Raw genomic sequence first — 16,400 nt, forward strand, 5'->3', positions numbered from 1 at the left:
GCTTTGCTCTATGAATGAGATCTTTGTACCAACACACACCCACACATACCCACACACACACACACACCTGTGAGACGATCATGAAGTGTTGCGGTCGAGCACATTCATTCAGACAGACAGAGAAGTTTCCTGTGTGCTAACTCACCTCAGACTTTTCTCCTGCACACTCTCCTGCATAAAGCGAATCAGGGACTTCTCCTCGTCCCCCAGACTAAAACAAAGACAAGGGAGGTGTCATTGTTTTCAGAGGGGAGGCCCACATTGATGGAGTTTGGGAACCCATGGTATAGAGATTTTAAAAAATCACATCACACACGAAGTTGAAAAACAGTGGCAGTGAAATTATAAAATCAAACTGCACCTGACATTCACTGCCGCCACCTTCTCACAGGTGCTGATGGAGTTCGCCAGGTGGAGGGCACCGGCCTGAGTGAGCCCGTTGTCATTTAAGCTATTCAACAAGAACAACAAAAACATCAAACACAGCAGGTTCCAAAAACAACAATAAAAAAAAAGTACAAGGTTCAAAATCCCTGTGCACAGCCCTTCTTTCACCAGGTCCTGATGGTTGCAGCATTTAGAAAAGTCAAAAAGTAGTATACATCGCACACTGGAGGGTATATTTTGCTGACTTTATTTCGCAATTTGCTTCATCAGGTTCACATGGTTCACAATTGCGAAACGCGTTGTTCACGCCAATTAAAGTCAGCAAAATATACCCTCCAGTGTGTGATGTATACTACTTTTCGAAAAAAAAGTACAAATCAAGCTTAAGCATATCACACAGATTTGTGCACCGAAAGAGGAACCACTGCCACTGCTACAAGAGAGTACAGTCACCTGTGTAAACCAGCTTTAAAGGTTTAGGGGTCTATCTGCACTGTGATGATATGCTTTATTGAGACTACAGCGGGCACGTAACTGAAGCATTCTGCTGGCAGAGCATCTGCTGCAACAATTAGCTTCCACTGTACGCATGGACACATCCGAAAAAATTAGACCACTTCCCTGCACTGCAACTTCAAGTCACTTACTTCACAGAGTTTCCGATTCGCAGTTTTGGGAGCCAGTCCATTAAGATTTCCACACCCTCATCTTGAAGGCGATTACTGGACAGACTAGAGGGGAAAGGAGACAAAATATGTCACAAAGAAGCATTCAGAATAAAACCTGCATGAAAAACATAATACAAATAACATCAGATATTTACAGACAACCAGACAGACATTTATTGTTTATATACATGATTCATTAACGTGTGTAACATGGAGTTCTCCAAAATTACTGAACGGAAGCCAGAGCATATTCATATTTCTGGAAAAGTTTGGGCAATTCAGTTGCTACATTGGATTCTGTATTGAATTTATAAATGACTTCTCCATGTTAAGTGCACTTAGTTACAAGTGGCCACAGTTAAGCTCAAGGTCATACAATGAAGACTTCAGGAGGATAAATAAATAGACATTGACATTGACATACTCGAGGTCAGAAATTCGTGCACAGGGCTCGAGGATTTCAGAGAGTTTTTTCACATTTCTGCTGTTCAGCTTATATTGAGTGAGCCTGAGGACACAAGCAAACAAAACGAATCAAAAACAGACAAATGCAGCTGCATCACCACTCACCAGTTCACCACAGTAAGTGGTGTGAGTATGTGGGCACAAGGATTACAGATCCTGTAATTACGGAGCACCAGATACCCACAATCATCATTTTAGCAGCAAGAGTTAACTTCCTCTCCAAGCCTCAGCAGACAGAGCGAGCGAAGGAGAGAGAGAAGAGAGAGAAAACGATACTCACTTGCAAGTCGCATGCTCTGCTTTCAGTTCCCAAAACTTTATGAAGGCTTCTCCTCTGGGCCTGAAGAGCACATAACTTTCATGACTACTCTGTTAAACAGATTCACACACCACACACACACACACACACACACACACACACACACACACAATCACAATCTCTCACACACACACACACACATACACACCAAAAGCCGTTGTATGAAACCAAAAGCCCAAAAGGAGACAATATGCATGCACTGTACATGTACAATATGCACTGATGGAAACGGGGCATGCAGTTGTATGCAAAGATTTGGGCACCCTTGAACATATCACATGCTGCTGATTTTGTAAATGAAAAGAAGCAAATACAACCCCTACAGCAAGCTAGGATTAACAATAACACTTTCCTAAACATCAGTACATGGTGGCAAAATGATTACTTTGTAATTTATTAACATAAAACCAGAAAAAATGATGGGATTAACACAGGTCCTCAGGTATTAAGATTATGTAGATTTAGATGAGTTAAAGGAACCGTATGTAAGAAATGTATTTCAATTAATCATAAAATGTCCCTGATATGTCACTAGACATTAAGAAATCATGTTCAAATACTTATATCACTGACAACAGTAGTCCGGCCAGGATATTGTCATTTAAAAATTGAAGTTGCAGCCCTCAACTGATGTTGATGTCGTGTTTTGTCATGTCATGTTGTGTTTTGGAATGATGCTTTCACCCTCCACCTATCTACTAATCGCAAAGTCAGTAGTGTTTTGGCATCCGGGTTGGCAACCTCGAGTCAGGGGGGAGGGGGAGGGGATAAACCGCTCTACAGTAATTTGAAAGTGATTGCAGTACCAGTTTTGGCCACAATCCTACATATGGTTCCTTTAAAAGGAGTTTAAAAACCTACTTAGGGATGGTATTTTCAGTGAAAACACTAGGTTTATCATGCGTGCACTCATGAGTATTTGCTGAATATGGCTTAAGTCATAAATGACAACAATGAGGATCACGATGCTGGAGAACGCACCTGAGCTCCACTTCTTTTACCCGTGGGCAGTCCGTTAGAGAACGGACCAATAACAGAGCCCCATCTGTGGACATCTGGACATGACTAAGACTGCAGGAGGCAAGGGAAATTCAAATCATTACATTACAACAAAACATCATAAACACCACAACTGATGAGTGTCACTCCTTGAAGCGTAAAAACACATAAAAACATAAGGTATACAATACTGGTATATCTTATGAAAACAACACAATCAAAAGTCAAAACACTCACAATCCTACAAAACTTTACTGTCTCAACATTAGTTATGACACATAGGACAAGAGCCAGTGTGAGTTAAATCGAATAATTACACAAAAAGGTGACCATTGCTATAGTAACATAAGATAATATAATATATAAACTACACAGCATTCAGTGTCAAAAGCAGCAGCTCAGTCAAGACCACAGTGAGATTTTCTCACCTCAGCAGGTGAAGACCCATCATGCTAGGGAGGTTCTTCACTAGCTTATTAATGGTGTTGTCTTCAAAGGTCCCAAAAGAAAAGCTGAAAAAGGCACATAGGGGACATACAGCATATATCTGAAACCTGAAAGCCAATCAGAATGCACACGGAACTGAACAGGCCTCTGACTTCCACGTTTTAGCATCAAAAAGGTGAGCAGTTTGCATCCCTGATTTGATCTCACCCACTATCCTTGTATGTATTGAGAGATAAAAATATAGAAAAATATACTGTTGTAATATCAAAGAGAGAGAGAGAGAGAGAGAGATAAATTACAAGAAATACAGGAAGACAATCGGGAGACACTTACTCTAAATTTAGCATGCCGGGACAGTGCTTCAGTTTTTTGCACAGTCTGTCCATGTTGGCTGGCTGGATGGTGCTGTGTTTCAGACTGCAGGAAATGAAATGGTAAAGATTAAAAAGGTCAGTCAAGAGCATAAAGTTCAAAAGTTCAAAGATGATCAAACACAGAAGGCCTGTGTGCTATACTATCAAGTGGGAACAAAGTTGTGTGTAACCCTCATTTCCCAACTTTCTGATTTACAGGTTTTCTCGATTGCTTTGACCTGCTTAAAGAAACTGGGATCCACTTGGTCTTCATGAACACTTCTCTGCACAGCAGAAGTCATCTCTTGCGAATGTGTTCACACATATTCATTGGGTTCACATATTTGTTACACCCTTTTGCAAAACAGTTCACACAGAAGTCATTCAGAAACCCCAAATTCCTGTGCTAAACAAAAGGAAAACATATTTTCACAGTTGGTGGAGATTCCTTGCATAGAGATTCCTTGCATCAGTCTGAATCTCTGATATACCTGTGTGAAACACAATTCTTCAATCAGCAATCATTCATTATCCATAAGAGATGCCATGTCTGTTCTGTGTTGCTATTTGGAAGTATGGATCTACTGTAATGCACATTTAGACAAAGTACTGTATTGCTTATTTGGTGAAAAAAACAGTACAAAAGGTGTTTACTGTAGGTCTATTTCGATGAAAAATGACAAACTGTAGTTCAATGAAATTTGTCTTGCCTAGGTGCTTACTGTAGGTCTTACATGTCAGTGACAGTTACATCTTGGGAGGAATGAATAAAGTTTTTTTTTCAGTACATTTAGTCTTTTCACAGTTTTTTCTGATTCCAGAAAAATGAGAAAGAAATGAAACAGACATAACAAAAATGCTCATTTTGAGAACTATATGTTGCATTTTGTTGTCCAGTTTGTAATGATTGATTGAAATCACACAGTGATTTGACGACAGGATGTGTTGTTTGAAGGCAAAATTAGCTTTTGCTGCAAGTTTTAAGTGTTTTGAGAGAGTAAAGCAAAATGTGACCAGAGTCAATTTGGCCAGAGTGTTTTTGTTCAGACATGGGTGTTAACTATTTTGAAAACGTGATGTCAGAGTTGACATAAGCATCAAAGCAATCAAGAAAAACTGTAACTGTTTTGAAAACGTGATGTCAGAGTTGACACAAGCATCAAAGCGATCGAGAAAAACTGTAAGCTAAAGGGTTAGTGCTAGATTCCAGCACACAAGGGTTTTAGCTTCCTTGCTAGCATGGGGGCGGTGCTAGCATAGTGGCTAAGGAGCTGGGCTAGCATGCAGTAACTTGAAAAGTCGTGGGTTCCATTCCTGGCTTCCACCGTTGTGCCCTTGAGCAAGGCACAACCCCAAGTTGTTCTGGGGAGAATGACCCTTGTAATATAACTGTAATATGTAAGTCGCTTTGGATGAAAGCGTCTGCTAAATGAATACATGCATGAATAAATGTATACGTCTGCTTCCTATGTCTGAAGTTGTGTGACTGTGCTGTCCACACAATGACAGGATCTACACCTGTGCTACTGAATGCTTTATTTCTTTGGAAGCCCACCGGGGTGAGACAATAACAGAAAATGAAAAAGTGAGTTAATTCCTAGTCACACCAGAATGTTTTTCTCAACTGATCCCCTTGCTGTTTGGTGTCTTCGGAGTCAAGTCTCTTCCTCATTTGGGATTGGGTCTGTTGAGATGCTGGGATCGGCTTGCTGTAACAACAACAATAGATTTGATCCAGTCTGATTGAGTAACTATTAAAATAACATCAGACTGACATCAGACTGGATCTGTTATCATGACAGGCTGAGAGCACTTTACCTTTTTCTTGGCAGAAACTTCAAGACCAGTCCTTTCCCTCCACAGTCGCTGTCAAAAATGAAAAACAGATGCTCAACAGTCCAACTAAAGCAATGGCAACGGTCATAGCCCAACAGACGCAAATGTGGACATCTGTGCACTGTTAGCCTACAAGAGTGGCCTACCTGGCATCCACCTGGGACAGACCAGTGTCCTTGGAGAGCAGGTCAGCGATGAGCACCATACCATCCATGTCCACACCATTCTCACTGACACTAGCACAGAGCCAAGCATGAGACTATGAGATTACACATTCTTACACAGCTCTCACACTGCAATCTAAAAATAAATGTGTTGATTCAGTTTAACAAAAGTCACCTTGTTGCTTTGAGTTTAGTTATGTAAAGGTGTGTTCGTGTGTAATTCATTTGTAATAAATGTGACACTGCACTATGCATAGTAGTGGTGGTAATGCAAGGGCTAAGGAACTTGGCTAGCGTGAATCTAGAAGCATGGATTCTTACATCACTTCCTGTATGGTCCCCAGGGCTGATAGCAGCTTAAGCAGTTTCATCACTCCTTGATTCCCCAGCCAGTTCCTCGACAGGCTGTGGACAGAGGACCAAGGGACTTGTCACCGTACTATGCTTCGCGCCAACTCAGATACAGAGTAACAAAGTGTCTAATGTATTTTTCTAGAGTTTCAAATCATGTTCCCTATGCCTGTAAAACCCATGGTTATCATTAATCAGGGATTAAGGAATTTAAGAGTAACATTTTTTAAGTATACTTAAAGGGATATTCCACAAGGAATATCCCTTTAAAATAATTAAATACTACGACGGAGTATTAGGGCAACACATGAAGAAAAACATATTTTGCCATGACGAGATTAAACTCGAAATTTCGAGAATAAAGTTGACATATCATGTCGACTTTAATCTCAACATTTTATCTTGACATATCCATCAAAATTAGTTTGGAGAGAGAGCAACGGCTCCAAACTAGCTGCCACTGAATCTTGACAGTCTGTCTCAGACTCAATCAGTTGGCCGACAACTCAACAAAATGCCTTGTGTAGCCTAGACGATTTGGTGAAATTGTACTTCAGAATCGGGTTTAGCAACAACTATACTAACTACTTTTGAATGTTAAGAATAAAGACGAAATGTTGAGATTAAAGTTGACATGATATTTTAACTTTATTCTCGAAATTTCGAGTTTAATGTTGACACATCAAGATTAAAGTCAACATGACATTTCAACTTTATTCTTCAAGTTTAATGTTGACATGTCGAGTTTAATCTTGTTATGGCAAAAATGTTTTTTTTCTTCATGTGTGGGCCTAATACTCTGTCGTACAATACTAATAAAATCACATTGGATTCAGTAAATGCTGATGTAGCAATACTGTGTTGTGTTACTACTCACTTAAGCTTAGTCAAGCCCTGGTAGCTCTTCAGTGCATCACACAAATCTTTCAAACGAGGCACACTGAGGTTATAGTCTGTCCAGCTAAAAGCAGCCAATAGTGAGGGGAAGTCAGCCTTTTCAATATTAACCACAATAATGTTTCTTACTCTACATATTATGGATAATAATACATATGATAATAATACATATGTATAATACATATTATAGCACGATAAATCAGCAGTTTCAATATTAACCACAAGTGAAATATAATCATAATGTATCTTAATGTAAACATGAATAAATACACATGATGTGAGTATAATTCAGCTTGTACATACACAAGAGTCTTTGAAGTTTCACTGTCCTGGTCAAGATTGTTCAAGTTGCTCTCACTAGGCAAACAAAAAAAACAAAACAGATATCACCCAAGATTAATCTTCGTCTTAATGACAGCTCACAGGTCCTGGCCTAGCTAACATTAAATAAACCAACACAGCTATCTAGATGACCACAAACATATTGCATATTTATTTATAAGTTAATCAGGCAAAGTACATCTTAATTGGCTTGTTCATATTAAATCAAGTTTTAACTTCTTAACAATAGTGCATTGTACACTGCCCTGGTAAACCATGTGATTTGATTATCTTATCTAAATATTGTGAACCAACTTCCTTATTCCTGTGTCAGGAGAGCTGTGGTTTTGCTACTCATCCACAAACCTAGCTTGGGTCTGGGGAAGGTTACTTCACAGCTCATTTCCGAAGGGGTGTCACCAATGGACGTTGATCATAATGCGTGCAGAGGCATTATGATCGACGTCCATTGTTGACCCCCCTTCGGAAATGTGCTGTGAATGAACCTTCCCCAGACCCACTCTCAGTTACAACTAAGAAGGTTCTGGTGTCAACTATCACATACCTTTTCCTGCCGATAAAATGGAGGTTGAATTCATGCACTTCCTCTGTCTTAGTCACACTGGCTCCCCTGATATAAAAAGAAAGTGTTAGGCTGTGTCAAATGCTAAATGATTCTAATCACAAAGTAATCTCTCCACAAGACACAATATAGTAGCTCAACTCACTTTACAAGCACAAGCTGAAGAGTGTCACAGGTCATCATCATCTTGACAAGTCTGAACAGTCCGTTCCAGGTATAAATGTTTCTCCCCAGCCTGTAAATGTATTTGATACTTTACTGTATACTGTACTGCATGATTCACGTCTGAACAAGATTCTTAGAGAATGTGCATGATTCACTCGAAAGATAATTGTTTCAAATACTCAAGATCATATTCCATGCTGTGATATACTTGAAAACATCTGATTTGTGTATACATCATGTTAACAGTGAAATCATGAATGTAAAACTACATATGTTAGCATATTTTTTCATGACGCCACCTTTATTGGCTGTGGAGACTGGTGAGAGCCTGTACTGGCTAAATGTGGTTTTAAAAAGTGAAAAAGCAATGCATTGCATAGAGACACAGCAGTTGGCATAACATAAGGCCCTGAAATAGAACTAAAACAAAGAAAAAGACAGGAAAACTTACAAAACTGTTTTCAAATTTGAGACTTGGGGAAAAGTGTCCATTATCTTCTCTAGACTTCGGTCTGTTATGTTATTGTTACTGAGGCTAAAAACAGAACAATCAATAGATTAGTCTTAGTAACATATCGTCGATGATAAATGACAAGCCAATTCTATTTGAAAAACTGTTAGTCCCCAAAACTAGTGATGCGTGGGCCAACATGTAACCCGCTGGCAGGTGTAGGTAGGATGTATAGGTAATATTGCGGGTTGCAGGTGGGTCGGGTAAAAGAGTTACAAATGATGTGCAATCCATGTGCAGAATTGTGTGTGATGTACAGTAGGCTAAAGAGAGACTTCCACTTTCTCTTCCTCTCTGTCTCAAATACACACCAGCGTTGATTGGATACAAAAATACCCCATTGGAGGGGACAAAGCCTATCCGCACTATAAGTTAAACTGTTGTTTATAATTATGCAGGTGATAGCCTAAATAACGCTTCTATTTCATAAAACACCTGATGTAAGCAAACGGATAGATGTGATTAGATCCTAACCACAATGTCTGGTAACATCCCTGCTCCTCAGCTCACTCTTAGATAAAAAAAATTAGACAAGGCTACATTGACTGCATTGGATTGTCCCATGAATTAAAAAGTGCTTTAATTTTATTTGTTAGCCTACATGAATGTCTTATAAAATAAGGAAACATTATCATGCCTATTCCATCATATGGACGCAACCACATTACATACCATTCAAATTAGCCATTTGTGAGTCGGGTCAGGTTCAGGTCGATATGTAACACATATTTTGTCATGTTGGGCGGATGTGAGTCATAAAAACCAACGACTCGCGCATCACTATTACACACACTTAGCCTGACGAGCCAGAGGCGCGTCTAGATTTCTAGGCTAACACACACTAAAAGCTGCTCCAAAACTAGCAGACTTTATACTTTTTCATTTGTCTCACTTAGGCCTATTTTTCTGTCCAGCAAGGGATTAACTTGCCAAGACGTGCATGGCAAGTCTAAACTATTTCCCAAACTGAAACCACAACAGCAATTTCAGCTCATCTTGCACCACATCGGCACGTGAACAGGCTGCTGTCGGAAAAGCCCCATGAGACCAACAAGACGTGATGTCAAAACAGAAACCAGAAGCATTCACTGTGTCTACCTTTACTGCATCTGAAGTATATCCATGATTGATATCACACTTACTCCACATGTTCAATCAGAGGACAGTTCTTCAAGGCCTGAACAAGTGTAGCAGCTCCAACTTCTGTTAGGTTTGCACTTGTCAGACTGAGGACAGGGAGAAAACGCTTTACTACAATATTTGGCCTTGTATATTGTAAAAAGATGTTACACATTAAGTGCCATAACTACAGTTGGCACTTGGCACCACAGAAATCGCTGTTTACAAAGGAAATGTGCCTTGCGAGGTGTTATGCTTGAATGACTCACTGAAGACGCTTCAGGGTTTGGAGTTTTGGAATGACGGCAGACAACGTCACAGCAAAAACATCATCATACTTTCGGCTACGGAAACTAAAAGGGCACAAAAATGCACAAAATCTGCATACATATACACACACACCCATACATACTGGTACACAATCATCACCACCAACAACACAGATGGCCTAGCCTCTATGGGCCTCTAGCATAAAATATACAGCTACACCCAAATATATAAGTATATATACTCTTTTGATCCAGTGAGGGAAATTTGGTCTCTGCATTTATCCCAATCTGTGAATTAGTGAAACACACTCAGCACACAGTGAACACACAGTGAGGTGAAGCACACACTAATCCCGGCGCAGTGAACTGCCTGCTACAACAGCGGCGCTCGGGGAGCAGTGAGGGGTTAGGTGCAGTGTTTCCCATACATTGACTAATCTGTGACGGGGCGCCATGAAATAAAAATCGGCCGCCACACATAAATATTATATGTTTAATTTAACTTAATTTAATTTAATATAAATTAAATTAAGTATAAGAATCCTTGCATTGCCATTGAGCTGCGCTTTTTACGCACGCAGCCTTTCCTTGTCCCAGCCGAGCATTGCATAGAATACGTCTGGCTAAATTGCTATTAAATCCGCTTAGCATCGTGACCATGCTGCGCAAATTTGTTCAAAACTGCTGCATTGAAGTTAACTCTGCTAAGATCTTATCACAACATAGTAGGCTACACTGAAGAGACTAAACTAAGTTAAGTTATGCAATCAAGCAGTATCTCAAAGCTAACGTTAGAATACTGTTTGGATGTCGAATTTAGCATGCTTAGCCTACTTACAGCTGCTTGTCAATTTCGTTAAAGGGCTCATTTTATTGACTCTGACACTGAATGTTTGCAAAATCCCGATGTAAATGGAAAAGTGTTTTCCAAAATTCAAAAGTGCTTGTCCCAAGGAGAAGTACGAACCTTTATTTTAACTATGCAGAAAATGTTCTGAATTGCATCCACACATCAGCAGTGATGGCACTCAGACCTATAGGCTACCCCCCCGCTTCTATAGGGTCATGACAAACCCTTCAACACCGTTCATGCTACCGGTACCTCTTCATATGTAAATCAGCACACAGGATATTGTCATATTTACTCTCATCCCTTTATTCTATAGGCAAAGTGTTCTGTTGAGCTAAATCATTGTTATATGTTTTCTACATGGTTTTGTGCTTTCATACTGTCAAAATAATCCCACTATCAAACTGTCCTGGAGGGGGAAGGCTGACATCTAGGCTGAACACATTTTTTGACATAAATTAAAGATGAAAAAGAAGACACCTTGTTGTTGACTAACTCACATAAGGGCCTCCACGTTTCTGCAGCCATCCAGCAGGTCCAGAGATTCTGGCTCCATGGAACAGCCTCCAAAGTCCAATGCGATGCTCTCACCAGCCGCTGACACCACAAAGGCCAGGGCCTCCAGGTCAACAGGGGTTACCCGAATGTTCCTGAGCTCGAAGCACTGCCGTGAGCCGACCTTTGCCGCCAGCTGCACGTCCTGTGACTCGTGGGCACAGCGGCAGAGTTCCACCATCTTGGGCCCACTGAGGTTGGCACTCCCCGCAAAGCTCTCCAGAACCTTCACCACGTGTGTCCGGCGCTTCTGGACCATGTGCTTGGCGCCACCACTGGCCAGCTGGATCAGGTAGGGCGTGCATGTGGAAGCGAGGAAACCGCACAGGTACAGCTGGAGTGAGTCTGTGAAGACGGTCTTGGGCTCGTTCTTGGCTCTCCACTGTGTTTTGAGGGTCAGCTTCTTCTTGAACTGAGTGTCCGAGACCTCGGCGCTCGTCATGAGGTGGAGTCCGGCAAGAAACTCCTGCATAGTGAGATGCATGAAGGACACCCCCGGCTGCCTCTCCCCGTCTTCCAGCGTCAGTTCCACTGGGCACAGGAGCCCGGTGCGGCTGCCGAACTCGGCCAGCTCAGGCCGGAGTCTCTCCGCTGCGAACACGATCCGGCTCTCCTCCAGTCCCTCCAGGGCCAGACGGCCGAGCTCTCGAAGCAGCCCAGCGTGCTTGGCCAGCACTTGCGTGACGCTGTCCAGCCGAGCCCCCGACATTCTGGAGGCTGCGCCGTCCCGAGCAGGTGGAGTGCGGCGACTCAGGAATGCGGCGAGGATCTGGAAGTAGATCTGCGTGAGGGTGGCAGGGAGTGGCGTGGTCGTGCTAGGGCCCTCCCGGGCGAACAGGTGCTCCAGGCACACGCAACAGAGGTGGCACAGTGCTGGCACATGGCACATGGTCAGCAGGTGGCGGCTGGAGGTCAGGTTACTGACCGCCAGCTCCTTCAGCGCCTCATCCCTTTTCTGGAAGTAGTGCCGTACGTACTCGCGGATGTGCTCCTGTTCGAAGCCCAGCAGCTCGCCGATGCGGCAGCCCGAGCTGTCAAACAGGTCAGTCACATCTCGGGGCCTGCAGGTGACCAGCAGGGTGCACCTCGGGAGGATCTTCTGCCCGCACAGCCCGGACAAGAGCTCCGCCACTGGGAGCGGGCAGCGTGGGTCAAAGGCCCCCCTGAGGTCGCCAGGGTTCGCAAACTTTCCCCGAAACTCGTCATAGCCGTCGAATATGAAGCACACCTTCTCAGGGTTGGAGACTACATAGTCGAGCACGGCTTCGGCCTGATCGTCACTCTCAGCAGGAAGGAAGAAACGGAAGAGGAGGTCTTTGAGAGAGATCGGGCGGGAGACGGCGTTGAGATGGCGGAACTCCAGCAGGAAGAGCAGTTTGAGGGCCGGGTAGGCGTCCTGGGCCCAGCGCTGACCCAAGCTGTACACCAGCAGGGTCTTCCCTGAGCCGGCCACCCCCAGCAGCACCGTGGCCTGGCCAGTAGTCTTCAGGAGGGACGTCACCGCCACCCGGTCCTCCACGCAAGCCTCCTCAGAGTCCTGGAGGTCGGAGGAGGAGGAGGAGGAGGAGGAGGCCGAGGTCGTGACCTGCACTCTAGCTGCCTTGTCTCGACCTCGGGGGACGATCCTGCGGCGCAGGCTGACCAACGTCTCGTCCAGACGTACCTCGCTAACAACATTCTTTGTGAAGCTTTTATGTTTTTGCAGCAGTAATGACTTAGTTTCATCTGTGTAGCTCTGTACATGGTCTAAAAGGAAATGCAAGAAAGTAGGCCTATATATTTTTAAAAATGTCAATGTTGTCAAATTGTCATTAAGCAAGTGTTTCTAATTTCACATCTAGTGTAAAATATCACAATTAATTAAAAGATTAATTATTAAACTAATGTTTTAATACCTCCAATGTTTATCACAGACTTTGATGTTGCATGAAAATACCTAGAATCTAGAGATGGGTTAAATGTTGTGCTACAACTGGCCACAATAAGGAAGTTAGCAAATTAAGAAAGTACCTAATCGTGGACGCTTAGCAGATATCTGCACAGTAGTTGATCTCTTTGTTTGGTGTTGATTTCCAACATCACCTTCAAACATAACAAAAACGAGTATTACAGGGGGGGTTTTGGCATGATTCTTCAAGCATCAAGCCAAACACTGAAAAGTATTCAATATGATTGCCTAAGAATCAGAAGAATAAATAGAAATTAGCTAAATGCCAACAGTTTATTTTCAGTTTACTTTGGTTTCATTTTCACTTCATTGCCTCAGTTGAGAATACTGCGTCATTGTTCTTTGTTTAATTCAGAATACTGGCACAATTACTCAATTACATGTTACAAAACGTGCTTAAATGATGAAAACATGAATAAAAAAAAGTGCATAAGATGTTTCCAACATGCTTGTGCTCCTGCTACAGAATCCCCAAGCTATCTTCTTTTTCTGTTAATTTCCTTATTTATTTACACATTGCACAGCCATGGAGACAGTGGACAAAGCATTTCACTATACTTTATAATTGTATGTGACTAATACATTTGAATTGAAAATTGAATTGATTTCTCCTGAAAGACATAACATGCTGCATTATGTATGGAACTAGGCTACTCAGCTAAACTTTTACAAGAAAATACCCTGAGATCCCCTTTGGAGACTCACTCAACAGAGAGAGACCAAAAAGAACGTGTTTGCTAGTATGCATTTTTTGACAGAGGTATGTTACAATTCAAAACAAATTAATTCCACCTGACTTCAGTATTCCAGATATCAACATCATCAGCATGGCGGAGGCACAGTACCTGTCACAAATCCCGAGACTGACATAAGCTGTGACTCCAGGAACATGGGCATGTCCTCGCAGCACATGCAGACAATCTCGAGGAACCGTCCACACTCCACCGGCCCCACATTGTGGAAGTGGTCGACCAGCCAGGCGGCCTTGTCCCGGGGACTGGTCAGCTGCAACAGCTGGTCTCGCACGCTGCCCTCCACTTGGTTCTGGAGCTGGTCAAGCACGTGCGGCCTCTGAGCGCTGATGACCTCCACCAGGTTCAGACTCTGCTGCTCAAGCACGGAGAGTACGCCATCCTCCGAGTCTGTGTTCTCCATTGTGACCCATTTGCCCCCAATAGCTCTGGGCCTCCTTCACAGTGCCAGGTGACAGACACAGCAACACTCAACTCAGTTCAACACCTAACATCTCCCTGCAAACATGTTAACACTGCATAGCAGCGGTGCACCCTGTATGTTAGTAAGACTCACAAAACATGGCTTCAGCAGTTTTTTTCCTCTGAATAACTCACATCGGTGAAAGAATAACTTTTTCCGTTTTGAAGTTACGTTTGACTTGTGCCAATACATCATTAGACTACCAACACGTGCATTCGAAGCTACCAAAAGCTAAAGTCTGGCAACCAAGAACAATTGCTTAACGGTTACAGGCACCGCAGCATAAAAACGATAAATAACAATTTAGGACTAGGCCTACTCGAAATATTTAAAATGCTAAAAAAAAAAAAAAACATTTCAATAGCAGACCATTACAACTAATGTGACGGCTACCCATCAAATTCATAACTTGGACCAACTTGATGGCTTTTCATTCAATTGTTTACATGCGCGAAAGAAAGCGCTTCTTTGATTTCCCCAAGGATGGTAAACGTCTATATTAGGCTTCATTTCATGTAAACTGGAAGCTAATAACTCAGTAGCCTTCACAACTTCAACACGTCCTGACCTGAAACAACCCCGAGTGGTGATGCGAATATCGTCTGCCTCTGCCATAATAAAGCGGTTATTTTGAATGGTTGACACCAAGTCTGAACTCTGCACATGTTTGCAATCAGCAATTTCACAAACACAAAATAGTCTAAGATAATAGACTAATAAATGAGAAAAACTCACCAGAGTCGAGCATAACGTCGCGCAGTAGCCTAGGCTAAAAGAGAAAACGAAAGTAAGACACAAAGGGTAGCCTACAATAAGGTTTCGATTTCATCTGCTGTGTAACTTGATATTACGGTACCGATCCACTTGCACGACACTTCATTTTGTCGTGTCGCATATATGTCGCGCTGCCTCCCCACGTTCAGTCGTGTGTGGACGTTTTGTTTAAAATGTCAGTTAACTATAGCGCGGGAATGATGCCAAAAACCTCCCTTCCTACCATCTGGTGGATCCATCAAACGTCATGTCAAACGCCTACCAGCACGTTCATTGCTTTATCATGCAACAACAAATGTGTAGCTACCTCTCCGGAGGTTTTGTTTTTGGTGCATTTTGTCTGTTTGTCTAAAATCTAAGACAGTAGAAAATTATGTTTAAAGACTTAATTAAATTAAAAACATAATTTTCTACTGTCTTAGATTTTAGTTTAGTTTAGTTGGATAAGCAGGTCCCCCGAAAAGTCTGCATTGCTACACTGAGGGCTTCTCTGTCTGCTGATGTTTTGCTCAAAGGTCCAGGCGGTCCACATATAGCCTTCATGCCATTTCAGCTGAAAACACTTTTCATTTGTTAGCCTATTATAAACGTATCTTTATTAGTGTCAACATTACAGTATTTAGGCTATGTTAATCTCAAGCCACTCTAAGAAATGGCCGTAGGTCTACTTTTAGAGTAAAGCACAGCAACATCTATTCAAATTGCAGTCCGAGGGATATTGTCCATAAAACGTTGTTAAACTTAGCCTATAGGCTAGGATACATAATCACATATTTGGAGATTTGAAGTGGGCTCATATGCTTCCATAACGTATTGATGTAAGAAAGAGAAAATGTGGTAAGGCCAGCCTATGGCATTTCTCATATCTCGCAGATAATTGGTTGTCCTGTTTTGCCGATGGTTATAACGCATAATAGTTTGAGCAACAATAGCAATAGCTTGTCACTAATAACGACACAAATAGACTAATGAATGTTCATTTAATGAAGTTTCAACATTGTGCAGTGTTCCTACATGTATTCATGTTCCAACACAAGCCTACATGTATCCATCATGTTCCAACAGAATAAGTACATGTTGCAACAATTCTGGGCACATGTTGGATACGTGTAAGTTCATGTAGGCTGCTTATAAAAAGGAAATTATTCTGATACATGTAAGTAAGGCGGGTGGTATGACGTTCGGTTGGTCGATCGGTTGGTTG

General features: G+C 42.1%; 1 protein-coding gene across 3 annotated transcripts in view; it reads right to left on the reverse strand.

Moving 5' to 3' along the window:
- The window catches only part of nlrc5 (NLR family, CARD domain containing 5), a 32,785-nt gene extending 17,498 nt beyond the window's left edge, over positions 1 to 15,287 (reverse strand). Inside the window, exons 1-23 of one of the 3 annotated variants that reach the window (XM_042109917.1) lie at positions 15,158 to 15,287; positions 14,053 to 14,396; positions 13,270 to 13,341; positions 11,205 to 13,005; positions 9,855 to 9,938; positions 9,609 to 9,692; positions 8,407 to 8,490; positions 7,936 to 8,025; positions 7,773 to 7,838; positions 7,190 to 7,243; positions 6,867 to 6,950; positions 5,960 to 6,043; positions 5,621 to 5,710; positions 5,457 to 5,504; positions 5,246 to 5,347; positions 3,619 to 3,702; positions 3,267 to 3,350; positions 2,821 to 2,910; positions 1,801 to 1,860; positions 1,480 to 1,563; positions 1,035 to 1,118; positions 362 to 451; positions 146 to 211 (exon numbers count right to left, since the gene is read on the reverse strand). In XM_042109917.1, coding sequence (XP_041965851.1) covers positions 146 to 211; positions 362 to 451; positions 1,035 to 1,118; positions 1,480 to 1,563; positions 1,801 to 1,860; positions 2,821 to 2,910; positions 3,267 to 3,350; positions 3,619 to 3,702; positions 5,246 to 5,347; positions 5,457 to 5,504; positions 5,621 to 5,710; positions 5,960 to 6,043; positions 6,867 to 6,950; positions 7,190 to 7,243; positions 7,773 to 7,838; positions 7,936 to 8,025; positions 8,407 to 8,490; positions 9,609 to 9,692; positions 9,855 to 9,938; positions 11,205 to 13,005; positions 13,270 to 13,341; positions 14,053 to 14,362 — 3,695 coding nt within the window. In that variant the 5' untranslated portion in view covers positions 14,363 to 14,396; positions 15,158 to 15,287. Of the gene's footprint in view, positions 1 to 145; positions 212 to 361; positions 452 to 1,034; positions 1,119 to 1,479; positions 1,564 to 1,800; positions 1,861 to 2,820; positions 2,911 to 3,266; positions 3,351 to 3,618; positions 3,703 to 5,245; positions 5,348 to 5,456; positions 5,505 to 5,620; positions 5,711 to 5,959; positions 6,044 to 6,866; positions 6,951 to 7,189; positions 7,244 to 7,772; positions 7,839 to 7,935; positions 8,026 to 8,406; positions 8,491 to 9,608; positions 9,693 to 9,854; positions 9,939 to 11,204; positions 13,006 to 13,269; positions 13,342 to 14,052; positions 14,475 to 15,157 lie in introns of all 3 variants that reach the window. The other 2 variants (XM_042109918.1, XM_042109919.1) reach the window with 2 other exon arrangements.
- Positions 15,288 to 16,400: the final 1,113 nt, after the last annotated feature.

The sequence above is a fragment of the Alosa sapidissima genome, chromosome 11 (genome assembly GCF_018492685.1).
Source record: "Alosa sapidissima isolate fAloSap1 chromosome 11, fAloSap1.pri, whole genome shotgun sequence".
In the NCBI taxonomy this organism is placed as follows: domain Eukaryota; kingdom Metazoa; phylum Chordata; class Actinopteri; order Clupeiformes; family Clupeidae; genus Alosa; species Alosa sapidissima.